The 16,242-nt window shown below is 44.1% G+C and overlaps 1 protein-coding gene across 2 annotated transcripts in view; it reads left to right on the top strand.

Annotated features, from left to right (window-relative positions):
• UNC13B (unc-13 homolog B) overlaps positions 1-13,389 on the top strand; it is a 210,768-nt gene extending 197,379 nt beyond the window's left edge. For both annotated transcript variants that reach the window (XM_050987179.1, XM_018922952.3), the window contains 5 exons: positions 2,285-2,365; positions 2,769-2,916; positions 8,858-8,950; positions 10,028-10,187; positions 11,398-13,389. In XM_050987179.1, coding sequence (XP_050843136.1) covers positions 2,285-2,365; positions 2,769-2,916; positions 8,858-8,950; positions 10,028-10,187; positions 11,398-11,683 — 768 coding nt within the window. In that variant the 3' untranslated portion in view covers positions 11,684-13,389. The remainder of the gene's footprint in view (positions 1-2,284; positions 2,366-2,768; positions 2,917-8,857; positions 8,951-10,027; positions 10,188-11,397) is intronic.
• Positions 13,390-16,242: the final 2,853 nt, after the last annotated feature.

Raw genomic sequence — 16,242 nt, 5'->3', positions numbered from 1 at the left:
TCAATTTCACAGTGTATTTTAAAATGCTCAGAAAGCCAACCATAAACCTGACTCCTTGGTGCCACATATCTGCCTCCCACTTATTATCAAACTCTTTCTGCTCAGTTTACTTAATAGCCAGCAACTGGAGCAGGGAGCAGCTGCCTCCTCTCCCTTGTGCTGCCCCCAGGGTCAACAGCCAGGCTCTGACTGCAGAGTTTCTACTGAAAATACCTCTGGAGAGTACAAGGATGAGGCTGAGAGATCAGGAAAAGTTTGTTGGGTTGTTTGGGGTTGTGTTTTTTTGGTTTTTTTTTACTTCTTCTGCTTGAACCTTTAAAATTATTTGATGTAAACATTTGTTTCTTGCTCCTGGCTGGCAATCTGGGAAGTGCAAGGTAGCACTCTGCACAGTTCTTTATAGGAACAGTGTGGGATTTGCAGAGGGCAGGTATGCATAGGAACGACAGTTGTGGGCTCCTCTCTGAGTAGGTGCAAGTATTACCAGTCCAGTCTCTGGATTATTTTTACATAATGTGTTGAAGAAAATGACACTGGGAAATTCAGAGAAAGCAGTGAAGTGTTGCTGTGCATTGACAGCATGGGCATGGGTGGAGTGGCCTCTCGGTGGGGTTGAATGAGCTCTGTAGGTGTTTGAGAGAAAAGTGCTGACCACCTGGTTTCTGTGGCAGTTGGGGCAATCTGGCAGGCAGGCCTAGAAAGTCATTTTAGCAGATGTGAAAGTAGCCCTGCCTTGGGAACACAGCTACACTGACTAAACTGGCCTTTCCCATGAATGTGGCCTTGGGCTCTGTCTGATTTTGCACTTAATCTGACTGTGAGACAGAAAAAAGAACGCTTTTCCCTCTGTGCACTGAAGTCTCTGTGTACTGAAGTGTTAAGCCACATCATCTTCAATTGAATTACCCCTAGCTCATGAAGAAAAAGGAGGAGAGCTATTGCTCCCCTCAGGACAGCATATCACAACAGAAGGCACACTGCTGCTCACCAAGTACTGTGCCCCTGCCCACAGCCCCCAGGCCAGGGACATCCTCTGTGGGTGAAGAGGAACGTTGAGGCACATCTCTGCTACTCAAGAAAGCAGAATGTGAACTTGTCTGAGAAACTGTCAACTTGAGAGGCATCTTCTGTGCAGTTCAAGGCTTCACTGTGTAAAGTTGATAGCTAGATGTCTGTGAGAAGTGTGGCAAATGACTTATGGCTGCCCCTAGACTGCAGAGAGCCCTGTCTCCACCAGGCAGGAGATGGATTGCAGTGGATAATGAATGGGGACAGCACCAGGCAGCGTGAAGAATCAGCAAGCTGCAAGATAGCCAACAGGTTCGTCCCTGTGAAACCCACACACGATGCCACAGACTAGGTGTGCTTTTCAGAGAGGCAATTTAGCAGATGTGTCTCCTGGGAAGAGTCTAGGGGCCCTGTGACATGTTTAAAGTAGGGATAAAGCCTTTGCCTGATTGACTTACACCTTCTTTATGAATACTTTAGAGCTCAGCCTGAGTAGATGGAGGGTCAGCTAGCCTGACCCTCCATCTACTCAGTTAGAATATGAGCTTGTGCATAGCTTTGACTTCCTAGAATATGCTGTTTTCCCCTGAGATCTAGACTAAGCATCAGAGAAAGAGCTTAGTGAAATGCCAGAGGGTGGCGCATCCTTGTAGTCAGCCAGGACTCTAACAGGGATGTGCTTCCACTGCAGAAAAGGGAATTTTTTCCCAAGTGATTACTGGCTTTTTGCTGTTAGAGTTGGTGGGTCTTAACAAGAACAATGTCTTCTTTTAACAAATCTATTTTCTTTTGTTTTTCTTCTTCTTCACAAATGATGGAATGAATTAGTTACCTTTGTAGTTGGAAAAGTTTAAAAAATCCACAAACAACAGACATATAACAACTTTCACTAATGCCTAGTACCCAGAATTCCTTGATTTAGATGGTATTTGGAGAGTTTTGTTGTGGCTTTTCCAGAATGACAGTGGTGTAAGTCAGGCTTCTGTTTGGGTTTTCTTGAGAGACAAACTGTTATTTTAAATTGCCGCTTACCTTTGTCCAGTTCTTTCCTTATTTATGTCTTCTGTGCCTGCAAGAAAGAGAGAAAATTAGTTTATTTCCAAGTTAAGTTGTAATAAATGACTCTGAGAGACTCCGTTAAGATTCCTTGAACAGCTGAATTAATGCTGCCACCACATAGATGCAGCATGAATCTGGAGAAAGTGGTGATGCTGAGGATTCCTTTTCCTTTAGCCTCTGACAGCACACTCATGTCAAATACAATGGTTGTTTGCAGGATCATATGGTGAGAGAAGAAACCAGGAGCCTCACTCCAAAGCAGTGTGCTGTTCTGGACCTGGCACTGGATACAATCAAAGTAAGTGATTCCATTTCTGTTTCTGCTGTTCCCAACTCCATCCCCAAGTCCTTTTTTGAAGGACAGTGCCTGTGCTGGTTTGGGAGGTGGCAGGAGTTTGTCCCTGCTGAAACAGTAATAAAGGCTCTAAGTGAATACTGCCGTGTATGTGTACACCTGAAGAGGGGGGACTGGCATGCTGGGGACTGGCATGCTGGGAGTCAGTATATTCACATTTAAGTGCTTTGGAAGAGGAATGCCATGAGCAGTTGGTATCAGCTGGTCTGAGAGCTGGGTTTCCAGTACAGAAGCTGTTTTGTGAATTTTCCCAGCTGTTTCCTATCCATGTGCACAACTGCCCATACACATTGGTTGCTGGTTGCAATTCTTGCTCAGTACCTTTCCTGATTCTTTTTACTCTTAGCAATATTTCCATGCTGGTGGGAATGGACTGAAGAAAACTTTCTTGGAGAAGAGTCCAGACCTACAGTCACTTCGATATGCTCTCTCCCTCTACACTCAGACCACGGACACTCTCATCAAAACATTTGTCCAGTCTCAGACAGCTCAGGGTAAGACTCTCTTGTATTAGCAGGGATCAATGGAGCTCTTGGCTCTGCTCATAATTTCTCTCCCTTGTACTGCCAGTTCGTAAGCGTGCTTTTGGCAGTAACATTTCTGAAATTGTGACAGTTCGGAGCTTGTGAAACTGGAAAAGAGGAAAAGGGGGTTATTTGCCACTCCATGACTACATTTGGGGAAAGCAGAAATATGTGAAACATAAGGCCTGGGGTGTATGTGGTCTTTTTTTCTCTGCAGTCCTCACTTAACAGCCACGTTTCATGAATTAATGTGGGTGGGTGGCTTAAGCGAAATTTGAAGTTACTGTACTGAGGCTTGTGTGGTGGTGTGAGGCACCATTTCAGCAAGACACCACTGCAGAAACCTGTCAGTGCCTGTGTCACAGGCCAGCTGTGTTTGTGGTACAGCCTGTGTGGCCCTGACTAAGGCTGAGTGACAGCAATGTGATGAGTCACAGAGCTACAGCCTGCCTGTAAAGGGATAAGTCTCTGAGGTGAGCAACAAATGCACTGTTTCATCTGCAGCCAGTACAGGGTATGTGGGAGCTAGGTGATTACAGATTACCACAACATATTAATAAGCTGCTGGGATGGGTCACCCAACTGTTTGGTGATTCTCTGAGAAGCCCTATGACTTAGTGGTGCTGTTTCATTGAATGCGGAAGGGTGAACAGTTAATTTTGTTGCTTTCATGTGAACATCTCCATATTATTGTACAGAATAATTTGATCTCTAGTCAAGGATCATCACTGGCTGACTGTGAATGTCACTATTCTGAGTAAGAGAAGACAGATGCTACAAAGGGTTGGGTCTAAACAAAAACTGGTATTTTTGTGTTTTCAGGCTGTTTAATTACTTCATTACTTCATCCCAGAAGCCAAGTCATACAACTCCCTGGCTTGTCCTTCTGCAGTCTTCTTGCATGGGATCCTTTTTTTTCAATTCTTCCAAGCCTAAGAGAGCTGGCAACCCCACAGACTGTACCAGCAGGTCATCACACCAAGTCCCAGGATCAAGGGGGAAGCACTCCCTAGCTCACATACATTGTGTGTAAATGAGGCTGCTTGATACTGGCATTCCCCTAGCACTGTAGAGAGTTCAGAGATTCTGTGAGCAAAACAGGGTTTGTTTCTAAAGAGGAAAGTTTAGTTTTGGTCGGTTGAATCATCAGAATGGGAGGCTCAGAGGGCACCTGAAATTACTGGGAAGGAGATTGTGAGGTGCTAGTTGGTCTTTTTTGCCATGTCTCAAGTGAAAGGATGAGAGGAAATGGCCTGAAGTTGTGTCAGGTTCAGGTTAGATAATAGAATTTATTTTTTCATTGAAAAGATTGGTAGACATTGGAATAAGTTGCCCAGGGTGGGGGGCATGGAGAAGTGTACAGTCTCTAGAAGTGTACAAGAGGTGTCTGAATGTGGAATTTGGGGACATAGTTTAGGGATGATTTTAGTGGTGCTGGATTACCAGTTGGACTAGATGACCTTGCAGGTCTCTTCCAGCTGTGATGTCTCTGTGATTCTGTGATCTCTGCCTACAGCAACATAGTCTAGTGTTCCTTATGTTCAAACACACTGCGTTAAAACACTGAAAATTAAATTAAAAATCCGTACCTTTGAGAGAATGGTCCTGTAGCTGTGTCCCAGCAGAGCAATGATGACATCCAGTGGCCAGACAGGTCAAAGACTGCTACATCCACTAGGGACTCCAGGAACTTGGCTGTTGTGGTTACACAAACCACATTTTAATGGGGAACTTGAGTGCACGCTTGAGTGAGTGCTTACAATCTTTGCTGTTCTGTGCACATATTTCCTGTTATATATCCAAACTATGAATTAATTGAAGCTAGGTTTTTTTATGTCAATACTGTTAAATTACTGTTAAATTGTTAAATAAATGCTGAGCTAAGGTATAAGAAAGTGTGCAGCACTGATGTCCTGCAGTCTGTACTACAGTCTGGAGTACTTAAAATTAGAGAAAGGAAAGTTCTCCATTGAAGACACAAAAGTGACAAATTCAAAGATGATATGAGAAAGTGGCTTCATACAATGCATGATTTGACTGTAAAACTTCACTGAGGGCAAGTATTTAGCAGAAAGACAAAGATAATGGAATATTATCATTACCTCTCAGAAGCAGGAATGTACAAGGCTGCCACAGAAGTGGGTGCATGGGTATTTTTGTATTTTTTAAGCTTAGAAAGAATGATGCTCTGGCTTTAGGGCATCATATGCACACATTACGAGGTCATCAGTTAGATCTCAAAGTTGACTGATGACATTTCTTTGTGATTAATTCTAAGCCACTGTAGGGAGCAATTACTGGGCAGCTGGCCACTGGTCCAAATCAGTATCTTGCAGATTAGTAGGCTTGAGAATTTTGGACTCTGTTTGGGGAATAAAAAGATTTGCACTACACCACCTAATATCTGTAGAATCAGTGCAGAGTTATCTCTGAGAAAGGCATGAGTCTGATCTCCTCCCTGTGCTGACCAGTGACAGGACCTGAGGGAACAGCCTGAAGTTGTGTCAGGAGAGTTTTAGGTTGGATATCAGGGAAAGATTCTTCCCCAGAGGGTGGTTTGGCACTGGAACAGGCTCCCCTGGGAAGTGGTTACAGCACCAAGCCTGTCTGAGTTCAAGAAATGTTTGGACAGTGCTCTCAGGTAGAAGGTGTCACTCTTAGGATGGTCCTGTGCAGGGCCAGGAGCTGGACTCAATGACCCTTGTGGGTCTCTTCATACTCTGTGATTCTGTGACTCCCTCCCAGCACTGGAGCTAAAGAAGGATATTAATTGCTTACCCTTCTCATTAACTATGGCTGGTAGATGGGTTTGGAGAACTGCACACAGGTTGGAGGGACAGAAGGGACAGCACTATTTACAGCTCACATCTGCTTACCAGAGCCCTGTGACTGAGGTTTCCCTTTGCGTAAGTGCCACAAGCTCCTGGGAGGACATGGCTTCATGCAGTATCATTTAAAAATGTTGTTTGCTTCTCTTACTTCCCTGCTCAGTGGTTGCACCTTCCAGTTTATGAGGTACCTACTGCTTTCATTTCATTACTGAGTAGGCTTCTGTGGCACTCTGCTGCTAAATATTTGCTCTGCAGATTGGATCTGGGCTGCAGTTTAGTTATGCCAGCACAAATTCTGTTCTGTTTTAACCCAGACTATGCCTTACTTTCAGACAGCCTTGCTCTCCAAATCCTGGTGCAGAAGATCTAGGAGGATATTTTGTCTTTTAAGAGCTATAATATTTATCTTGTGTTTAAGTGAGATTGCTAATTGTGTTGTAATTCATACTCTTCTCTCTTTATCCTGCTTGCTTTCTTGCCTTTTGAATTCATGTCTCAGTGCATGATGGGAAAGGTATAAGGTTTACCGCTAATGAGGACATTCTTCCTGATAAGGGTATGTTCAAGATTAATGTTGTTACCATAACAACATTACCCAACTGCCTTGCTTTTGAAATCATCTTGCCCATGCTCAGAAACCTTTTCCAGAGTCCTGTTCCCTGTAGTTCCCTTGTAGAAGTGAACTTCCACTGAATGCTTGCATCCCACAGACTGAGCCACAGGTTGTGTGGTTTAGAAGTCTGTACCTTGCCTGAGAACCTGTTCCCATGCTTGAGACTTTTTCATGGGATGTGAAAGCTGTCTTCAAAATGGACTGGTTTTTGGGAGATGCTGCAGATTTGTTCCCCTTCCCTTTACCATGGGGTGTGTGTTTCAAGTCCTGGGCTTGCATGCATGTGGTCTGCTGAGAAGGACTACTGTAATACATGGGAATGTTGGATATGCACTCAAGGTTATGGCCAAGCTTGAACCATCTGGCTTGAAGGGGGGTTATCTAAAGGTCTGGATGCCCAGGAGACCCCTACCTATATTAAGTCTTGCAGTGTTTCATCTCTTAATTTATTTTTTGCTGTCCAAAGTCTTTTCATTATCTCAGGTGAAACACATCTATAACCCTTTGCACGAGCTCAGTTTTGCAGTTTCACCTTTCAGCATTGCAATACCAGTAAGGCTTTCATGTCAAGAATTAAATGTGCTTATCACTAAACATACAAGTGTGCGTATGTGCACAGTTATATATACTCAGAATATTTTTGTTGGCCATCTTCAGAGTAGTTTTTTGTCTCTGAAAATATTAGTTCATAGAACAAGATTTTTATATGAAAAGACAAGAATGAAGGGAAGGAAAAAAACTGTAATATGAGTTTTGTCTTCTTCAAAGGTAGTGGGATGATTCTGCTTTATTCTTCTGAGTCATCAGCATCTCCTTTATATCCTACTAGTTACACTAAAGATTGATAAAGACCTGAGTGTTTGGTGGCTGATATTTCTGTGGATATGGCCATTATATACTGTTGGAAATTCTGCCTCTTCTTGTGGAAGAAGCCAACAATGAAGTGACAGACCCACACCAGCAGATGGATCAGGTCAATAATTAAGCCTACCAATTTTAAAGCTCTGTGCTTATATACAGAAAAAAACCCGATACTGCCCTTCTAAGCAAAGAGGAAACAGTATGTTCAGGACCATATTTGTTACACCCTAAAGATTATTTAATGTACTCAGGTCAAGAATGAGAACCTACCCTGAGGTAATAATTTGAGGTTCTGTTTTGGTTGCTCAGATGCTTTTACTGATATATTAATGTGACTTTCGCTGCCTACAGTTCTGTGGCATGTAATTTTCCTCAGAGAATTGCAGTGCTTGGCACTCAACCTCTTGGTTTTTAAATGAGTGTTTTTGCTGCTGCAGACCATTCTTGTGAAAGTTGACTTGTTAGATCAGTCTAATCAAAATGTTTGTGTAATGATATCCTTCAATCTCCTTATCTGGAATTTCAAACGGACCAGTTTTTCACTTAGTAATGTATCTTACCCTCAAATTTGACAAAATAACTGCTGTTCGTAGGTACTCAATTACCCTTTAGATATCTCAATTACAACAGCATTGCTAATTGGCAAACTGCGGTCAGGCAGTTATCAAAGAGAAAGTCAGAAAAATCTCACTCTCTTATCAAAACTTGATTTTCATTTTACAGAGCAGTAATTTTCTGTAATTTACATCACATCTTAACTTTATTACCCAGAAAAATGTCATTTCCACATATTACATGATGATAATTATGATTAAAAGTTAAAAAGTTGGAAAAAATCATAATATATGAATTGTAATGTTCATGAGATCTCCCTCTTTTATGAACATGTTATCTTTTCCCACTGAGACTACATCTTGTTTTCTCCCTGGCTAATTGATAAAGAGAAATAAGTATGCAAGTTGTGAGTACTTCTCTCATAGATTTTGATGCACAGCAAAGAAGGGGTTCTCATCATCTTCCAGAGGGAAACAGATAAAAAGTCAGGATAACAACTTTTAGGTGATGTGCAACATGCAGGAAGGCTCTTGTAGGGTGAGACTGCACTATGGCTCTGTGCAAATCACTAATACTTAGAGATATATTTTTTTCCCTATATTTCCTCTGTTGTGTGATGTTCTCTCCTCCTTTTTCTTTTATTTTTGACTTTTTTTGGCCTTCCTTCTTCCCTGAGCAGACAGGAATGCCAATGCCCCCCACTGGAATGCCTGCATGTATACACAGTAGCTTGGCAGGAACCTCTGAAAAATCCTTGTTCCCTGTGAAGGTCCGCTGTTGAGGTCTTTTAAATTCTTTAAAAGCCTTCACTGGTGTTCTCAATAGGATGCAATCTTTGGTGGAGTGGAAGAGGTGTTGGTGTTTATATGTGTTGGGCATGTGAGCCTGATGTTATCTTGCACTCCCGTGACATTCTCCGTGCTGACTGAAAAGCTGGCTCTGGGAGGTGTGCTGTGAAAACACCACATTGTCTTCCTGAGGCCATAAAGACCTGTGCCAATGACCAGTAATCCATGTTTGCGTGGGGGGGGTGTCCATTTCCTTCCAACAGGCTCCGGTGTGGATGATCCTGTGGGAGAAGTGTCCATCCAGATCGACCTGTACACCCACCCAGGAACAGGGGAGCACAAGGTCACAGTGAAAGGTATGGCAAAGCACGTGCTGCTGCTCAGGCTTGCAGGGGCAAATCTCCAGCTGGCAGTCAGGATATTTCTGTGTTAGCTCATGGGATCTCAGGCCAGAATTATTTTCTCTCGTTCACATCAGGGACACGTAGGGAAACAGCCAATGAGCTTGTCCAGCCAGTGACATGGCAGTGACAGCCCCGTTGTTTATTGGCAGCGATGTATGCAAGTAAACAAAAATCAGATGGTGGCTCTCACCAGGCGCCACAGTTTAGTCTGTGCTGCAGAGGACGGGGCAGGCTGATCTTGCGAAACTGCTCAGTGTACACCCAGAGATCACAGAGGCCCTGAGAGTTCAGAGGCTCCTCTTCCCAGTCCTGAAGGCCACACTGGTCCCTGTACAGCCACTCTGGAAATAACCAAAGCAGTGATTCATCCCAGGGTTCCTTTTCCTCCTTCATCTCCTTCACTTGAGTACAGCATACTTAACTACTTAATTTCCTCTGAAGATTTATATAAACAGTTCTTCAGGCCTCTCTTCTGGTTAAATCTACACTGAAGTACAAAAGCTGATTTTCAGAGCTATTTTCTCTGCTTCAGTCTGTTCTCTGTAGTGACCTGAGATAGAATGAGAATTAAAAGCTAATAATTCTGGATCCTGAAACCACACGCAGCTTGTGGGCTTTGTTTTTTCTTACCTGCTCTCCTATTTTCCTTTTCAACAGAGACTTTAATATTGGCCTCTAAAATGCCACTTTTCTTTCTTATCCCAGACATAATGGTGATGTAAGTATGGAACTGTCAGGGCAGCCTGCCCGGAGCTGGAGGAATGCCTGTTTTCTTGGGCTTATTTCTTGACAATCTGTATGGAAGAAGTTACATACTAATGCAAACATTAAATTCCCTTCACAGAACTTAAACTAAATCAAAAAATCATATCCTTGCATTACAAAAAAGTCCTGCCCATATGTGTTGTGACGCTGTCATGTTTTGAGTTAGAAACAAGAAGTTGAAAGCAGGGCAGAGCTGAAGGATGTCCAGAGCAAAAAATACAAATGAGTATTTGCTGTAAACCAGGTTGTGACTCTCTTTTGCAGTTGTGGCAGCCAACGACCTGAAGTGGCAGACGTCTGGCATGTTCCGTCCGTTTGTTGAAATCACCATGATTGGGCCCCACCAGAGTGACAAGAAGAGGAAATTCACAACCAAGTCAAAGAGCAACAACTGGGCTCCAAAATACAATGAAACATTTCATTTGTAAGTCTGAAAAATATCCTAAGCATCTGGCATTGCAGGTGCAGATGCAGAGGGACAGATAGGGTTGTCCAGTGTCCCCAGACACTCTGCACAAGGCCAAGATGAGTACCTGAACCAGTAGCTTGGTCCTGTCTTCGGTGTCTTGGCAGAAAAGCTGGATTATGGAAGGTTTTGCTGCAGGTGGGATGCAGAGGTTTGTTCTATACCAGCAGTGTCCTTTGGGTACCTTCTGAAATGCTCTGTGTGTGTCCTATGAACACATTTTACTGTGCTCTGTCATCTTAATGAATTTCTTATATTTTATTGGTAGAGTTGAGGCTAAAAGTTCACTTTTATTTATTTCTTAATCTTAACGTGCGTTTTTATCCCAGCTTGACCTGTGGGACTTGCTTTCGGAACTTGTTTCCAAGGATACAGCCCTTGGAATTGATAGCAAGTTGCACTGCTAAAATTGCTGTGTTTCTCAGCATTGAGTATTGATCTCTTCTTATTTCATTTTCTTTCATTATTACAAGGACATATTCCTTCTTGGGAGGCTTAACAGAAGCAGCTGCAGGCTTGAACTCTCTCACCTGTACATATAAAAATGAGATGAGGAGAACTGACCAGCAAAAGGCTATAAACATCTGGGGGAGAAGGGAGAGAAGGGTGTGTTCATATAATTGTTCCATTCTCCAAGGAAAGGCAGGCTTCTTCTAAGTGAAGAGATTTTCTTCCTTTTATTCTTTTAATTTTAGAAACATCAGAAGGGTTGGGGATTTATTTTTATTAGGTTTCGCATTATTGGAAGGTCCTGAATCTTTAACAAAGACTTCATCTCATTAAAATAGTAATTCTGAAATTAAGCCATCCTTAGCAGAAGCAGAAATGTTTAAAGTCATCTGAGTTGAAAATCTATTAGCATGGCTTTAATGTTTCCCACTACTCTCATTTCACAGTTTAACACACACACAAACACACACAAGTTGCAAAGGCAGCTTGAAAGGGGTTGCTTGTTTTTTCTTCTTCAGTAACCAGGTTTTCCTTATCTTCTATAAATCAGCAAAATTGCCCTCATGCTGCAGGTTTTACTTCTCTCTCTCTGACCAGGGTTTTCTGTAGAAAGGAGTTTTCTGTGACTTACCATAGCCCTCCAGTCAGCTGCTGGCATCTTTTTTTTTGACAGATCTGTCAAAAAGACACTGTGAGTGAACTTGTGTGTGTTTTTCAGCATCCTGGGGAATGAAGATGGCCCTGATGCCTACGAGCTCCAAGTCTGTGTGAAGGATTACTGCTTTGCCCGGGAGGACCGGGTTCTGGGGATAGCAGTGATGCAGCTCAGAGACATAGCAGACAAAGGAAGCTGTGCTTGCTGGTGCCCCCTTGGGCGCAGGATTCACATGGATGAGACTGGACTCACAATCCTGAGGATTCTCTCTCAGAGAACCAATGATGAAGTTGCCAAGGAATTTGTGAAGCTGAAATCTGAGTCCCGCTCCACAGAGGAAGGCACCTGAGCTGAGCTGTTCCCCTTCCTCTTCTGCCTTGTGCCAATATGTGCAAGTGTTCAACAATTCTTTTATTAATTGCAAAAGGTTTTTTTCATGTTGTCTTTGTCAGCCCTGATAGCGCACGTGTGCTGTATAGGAAACAAATCCATCGATCTGATGTGAATTATTTATTTTTAGTAGCTGGGTAAGACACCGTAGAGAATGAGACAATCTCTTCTTATTTAACATGTAAATTCTGCTTTGTGTATATAAATTATTTTATATTGGAGGCTGGAATTGCTGGGTTTTGTTGATATGCAGCACTGTGATTTTATCCTCTGAATTTGGCAGGCATTAAAAAGGTTCTGCGTAATCACACTACGATGCAAACACAACTGTGTGGAAATTGGGAGGAGATGATTTGGGGGGGTTTGACAAAGCACAGTTATCTCTCATTGAATTCACGTACTGTGGAGCTGCCTGGGGATCTTCTGACACAGATTATGCCAACGTGATATACAGACACCTCAGCATTTGCTTAAAGAAGAAGAGGTTGCAGATGCTCTGAAGATGCACACCAAATGAATGTATGTCCACGGATGTGCTGCTGTGAGCACGGGCCAGACCAGGGCCACAAGCCTGGGGTGGGGCTGAGATCTCAAAACCAAAAGCTGCAAAGGCAGCGCACCAGGAGCAGGCTGCAGCTGTAATTAGCTGGTGTGTCTTGGAGAATACAAATCCCCACGTGCTGCTGGGAGTCCCTGATGGCCGTGGGAGTGCTGTAAGCTGCTCGGCTCTGTAAGGCACGCTCGGGCTGCCAGGACGGACACGGTCGGGAAGGGATCAGCGTTAGAATCGTAGAGTTAGAGCCATTACAAATCACATGGCTGCTATGTGCTTTTTTCCACTTCAATATTCTTTTGTTAGTGCTTGACAGAGGATTGGATAATTTAATATTGCAGGCTTTCTGTAGCATTTTATTACCCTGGAGTAGCTAAGACCATTCCTCACTATGAACCCAGAAATGATGGCTTGCTTGGGAGAAAGGAACACATCTTCCCTCTGCAAGCCTTCAGTCTGGATTGCTGGTCAAGGGGCAGCACGTCCATTTGCTTCTGATCTTGGAGATGCTGTTGGCCGTGCTGTGGTTGATCCATGCTGGTTGTCATTAATCTTATAATATATAATACCATTGACAATACCATTGAAATATTTTTGCACTGTCTTAAAGAAGCATCCTGATTTTGTTTTCTTAAAAAAACAAAACACTGTCCTGAGCAAAGTAATTGCAGGGAGGTCAGAATTTCTGACTGAAAATTAGTGAGCAGGAAGGTCTGGAATGGTGATTGCACCTGAGGCATGTTCGTTGGAGGGTTTTTATTGGGGATATTTTTGCTTTTCCAGCTGCCCTTGTGCTCTGGAAAGTGCAGCTGGAACAAGCCAGTCCTTGCCCATAAAGTACTGTAATACTGTCAATAAATTCAAGGACTGCATATTGAATGACTTTTTTTTTCCTTTCTATTTTCTCTGACACTTGTGTAGCTGTATGATGTGACTCCTGTATTTCATGGGCCTGCTTGTAGAGTTCTGAGACAGCACATCTGCTTTGTTCTTGTCCATGGTGTGTTGTAATAATGCTCTTCAAAACTCCACACTATTTGTCATGATTTTGAATCATTGTATGTGCCATTGTTATGAGAACTGTTAGTATGGTCTTTAATAAACTCTTTTAGCAGCATTTGGACTTGTGTGTTGGAGTGTAGCTGTGATTGGATTTCCTAAACCATGGAGGGCAGAACCACTGCTGCATCTTTGGAAATTATTCAGGTTTAGTACGTAGATTTCTTCAGTGCTTTAGATGCTAACAAGGAGTATGAGTCAGTTCCCCCCTCCTCCACGGTGCCTCTGTCTGGGACATCTTTCCCTGAAGTCCTTGGCTTCTGATAATACTCTGAGACATCATGAAAAACCATAAAAAGTAGCTTACTTTTTTTCTCCTGTTTGGCCTTTAAGTCACATTTCCTTTGTACTCAGGATAGTCTCCTGAAGGTGCTGAATGGAAAGTCTCAGACAAGGCAGTTAGATATTTGCAAATAACAGATGAAGAAAAATAATTATATACCAAACTTGATTTATAACTTTCAGTCTCTTATGAATATTAATACTCTTTGGATGGCATGCACAAGAGATGAAGGCATAAGCCTTCTTGAAGTCAAGTAAACTGCTCCCCCTCCTCATTTTTTGGGGATTCTGCCAATTTCCAGCAGACAAGGTCAGATAACTCAGAGACTCATATTTCATTATAACATGGGTCTCTGAATTTCTGTGATCTGAAATGCCATTTTTTTCCTTGGTTAGCATATGCTTAGCAACAGAGTCACTTGGGAGGCAATCCTGAAGAGCAAAGGAATCAGGGAACATTGGATATTCTTTAAGAAGTAAATCTTAAGGCACAAGGCATGGGAGTAGGGCATCTCCATGTGCCAAAAGATGAGCCAGCAGGGAAGCAGACCAGCCTGGCTGAACACAGAGCTTTGGCTGGAACTTGGAGAAGAAAGGGAAGTTTCTTACCTCTGGAAGAAGTGCCACCTTGGGACAACAGCAAGTACTTGTAATTGTGGGATTATGCAGGAGAACATTGTAAAGGCCAGAGCCCAACTAGGACTTAATCTGGCTCCTGCCATGTAAAACAGTTTTTACAAATACATGAACAACAAAAGGAGGGCTAAGGACAAGCTCTGTCCTGTGTTGGTGTGGTGGGAAACAGCCACAAAAGATAAGAAAGGCTGAGGTGCTTCATGCCTTCTTTGCCCCAGTCTGTAATAGTAACCCCAGCTGTTCTCGGGGTACACAGCCCTGCAAGCTGGAAGACAGGGATGGGGAGCAGAATGAAGCCCCCATGATCCAAGGAAACAAATGATCAGTGACCTGCTGCAGCACTTGGATGCACACAGGTCTGTGGGCCAGCTGGGATCCACCAAGGGCACTGAGGGAGCTCACCTGGGGGAAGTGCTCACCTGACCTCTTCCCATCAGTTGCCGCTGCTCTGGCTCACCAGGGGGTTCCAGCTGAGTGGAGCTTGGCAAAAACAATGCCCATCTACCAGCAGGGCCAAAAGAAAGATCCAGGGATCTACAGGCCTGGCAGCCTGACCTCAGTGCCATGGAAGGCCATGGGGCAGATCAGCCTGAGTGCCATCATGGACACACAGGGAAACCAGGGCATCGGGCCCAGCCAGCAAGGGTTTGTGAAAGGCAGGTCCTGCTTGACCCTCCTGTGACAAGGTGACCCGTGTGGTGGGTGAGGGAAAGGCTGGGAATGTGTCCACTTGGACTTCAGCAAAGCCTTCAACACCATTCCCCACAGCATCTCCTGGAGAAACTGGCTTTCCATGGTGTGGATGTGGGTACCCTTCACTGGGTAAAGAAGTGCGTGGTGGCCCAGAAAGTGGTGGTGGATGAAGTTCAATGCAGTTGGCAGCCAGTCATTGGTGGTGTCCCCAGTGACAAGCATGAGGGTCAGTCCTTGTGTGATGTCTTAATCATTGATCTGGACAAGGGGGATCAAGAGCCCCTCAGCCAGTTTGCATTTGGCACCAAGCTGGGTGTGAGTGCTGACCTGCTGGAGGGCAGGGGGGCTCTGCAGAGGGATCTGCACAGGCTGGATCCATGGGCCAGGGCCAATTGTGTGAGGTGCAACCAGGCCAAGTGCTGGCTCCTGTCCCTGGGTCACAACAAGCCCCTGCAGCTCCAGGCTGGGACAGCGTGGCTGGAAAGCTGCTGAGTGGGAAAGGGCCTGGGGGTGCTGGTCAGCAGTGGCTGGACATGAGCCAGGGTGTTCCCAGGGGGCCAGGAAGGCCAAGGACATCCTGAATGGATCAGCAATGGTGTGGCCAGCAGGAGCAGGGCAGTGACTGCCCCTCTGTGCTGGGAACTGGTGAGGCTGCACCTCAAATCCTGGGTTCAGTTTTGGGCCACTTACTACTGGAAAGACTTGGAGGTGCTGGAGTGAGTCCAGAGAAGGGCAAGGAGCTGGGGAAGGATCTGGAGCACAAGTCCTGTGAAGAGCAGCTGAGGGAGCTGGGGGTGTTTAGCCTGGAGAAAAGGAGGCTCAAGGAAGGACCTTATGCCTCTCTACAAACCTGAAAGGAGGGTTTGGACAGGCGAGGGTCAGTCTCTTCTCCCGGGTAACAAGTAACAAGGGAATGGCATCAGGTTGCCCCAGAGAAGGTTTAGGTTGGATACTAAGAAAAAAATTTGTCACTGAAAGGGTTGACAAGCACAGGAACAGGCTGTCTAGGGACATGGTGGGGTGAACATCCCTGAAGGTATTTAAAAGATGTGTAGATTCGGCCCTTGGGGACATCATTTAATAGTGGAGTAGGCAATGCTGGGTTAATAGTTGGACTTGATGATCTTAGAGGTCTTTTCCTACTAAAACTATTCTATGGTTCTACAGCTATTATGTAATTCAGCTAACTTAAGTACAACTCAAAGTCCTGGCTTCGTCATGGGGAAGTTGCTGAAGTCGATGGCAGGTCCTGAAAGGTGTGTAGTTTAAAGCATGATTTTAAAGCCCCAATTTAA

This window comes from Serinus canaria, chromosome Z (assembly GCF_022539315.1).
Source record: "Serinus canaria isolate serCan28SL12 chromosome Z, serCan2020, whole genome shotgun sequence".
Lineage (NCBI taxonomy): Eukaryota > Metazoa > Chordata > Aves > Passeriformes > Fringillidae > Serinus > Serinus canaria.
Note: the sequence above shows the minus strand (reverse complement) of the source record. Positions and strands in the feature narration are given on the sequence as shown.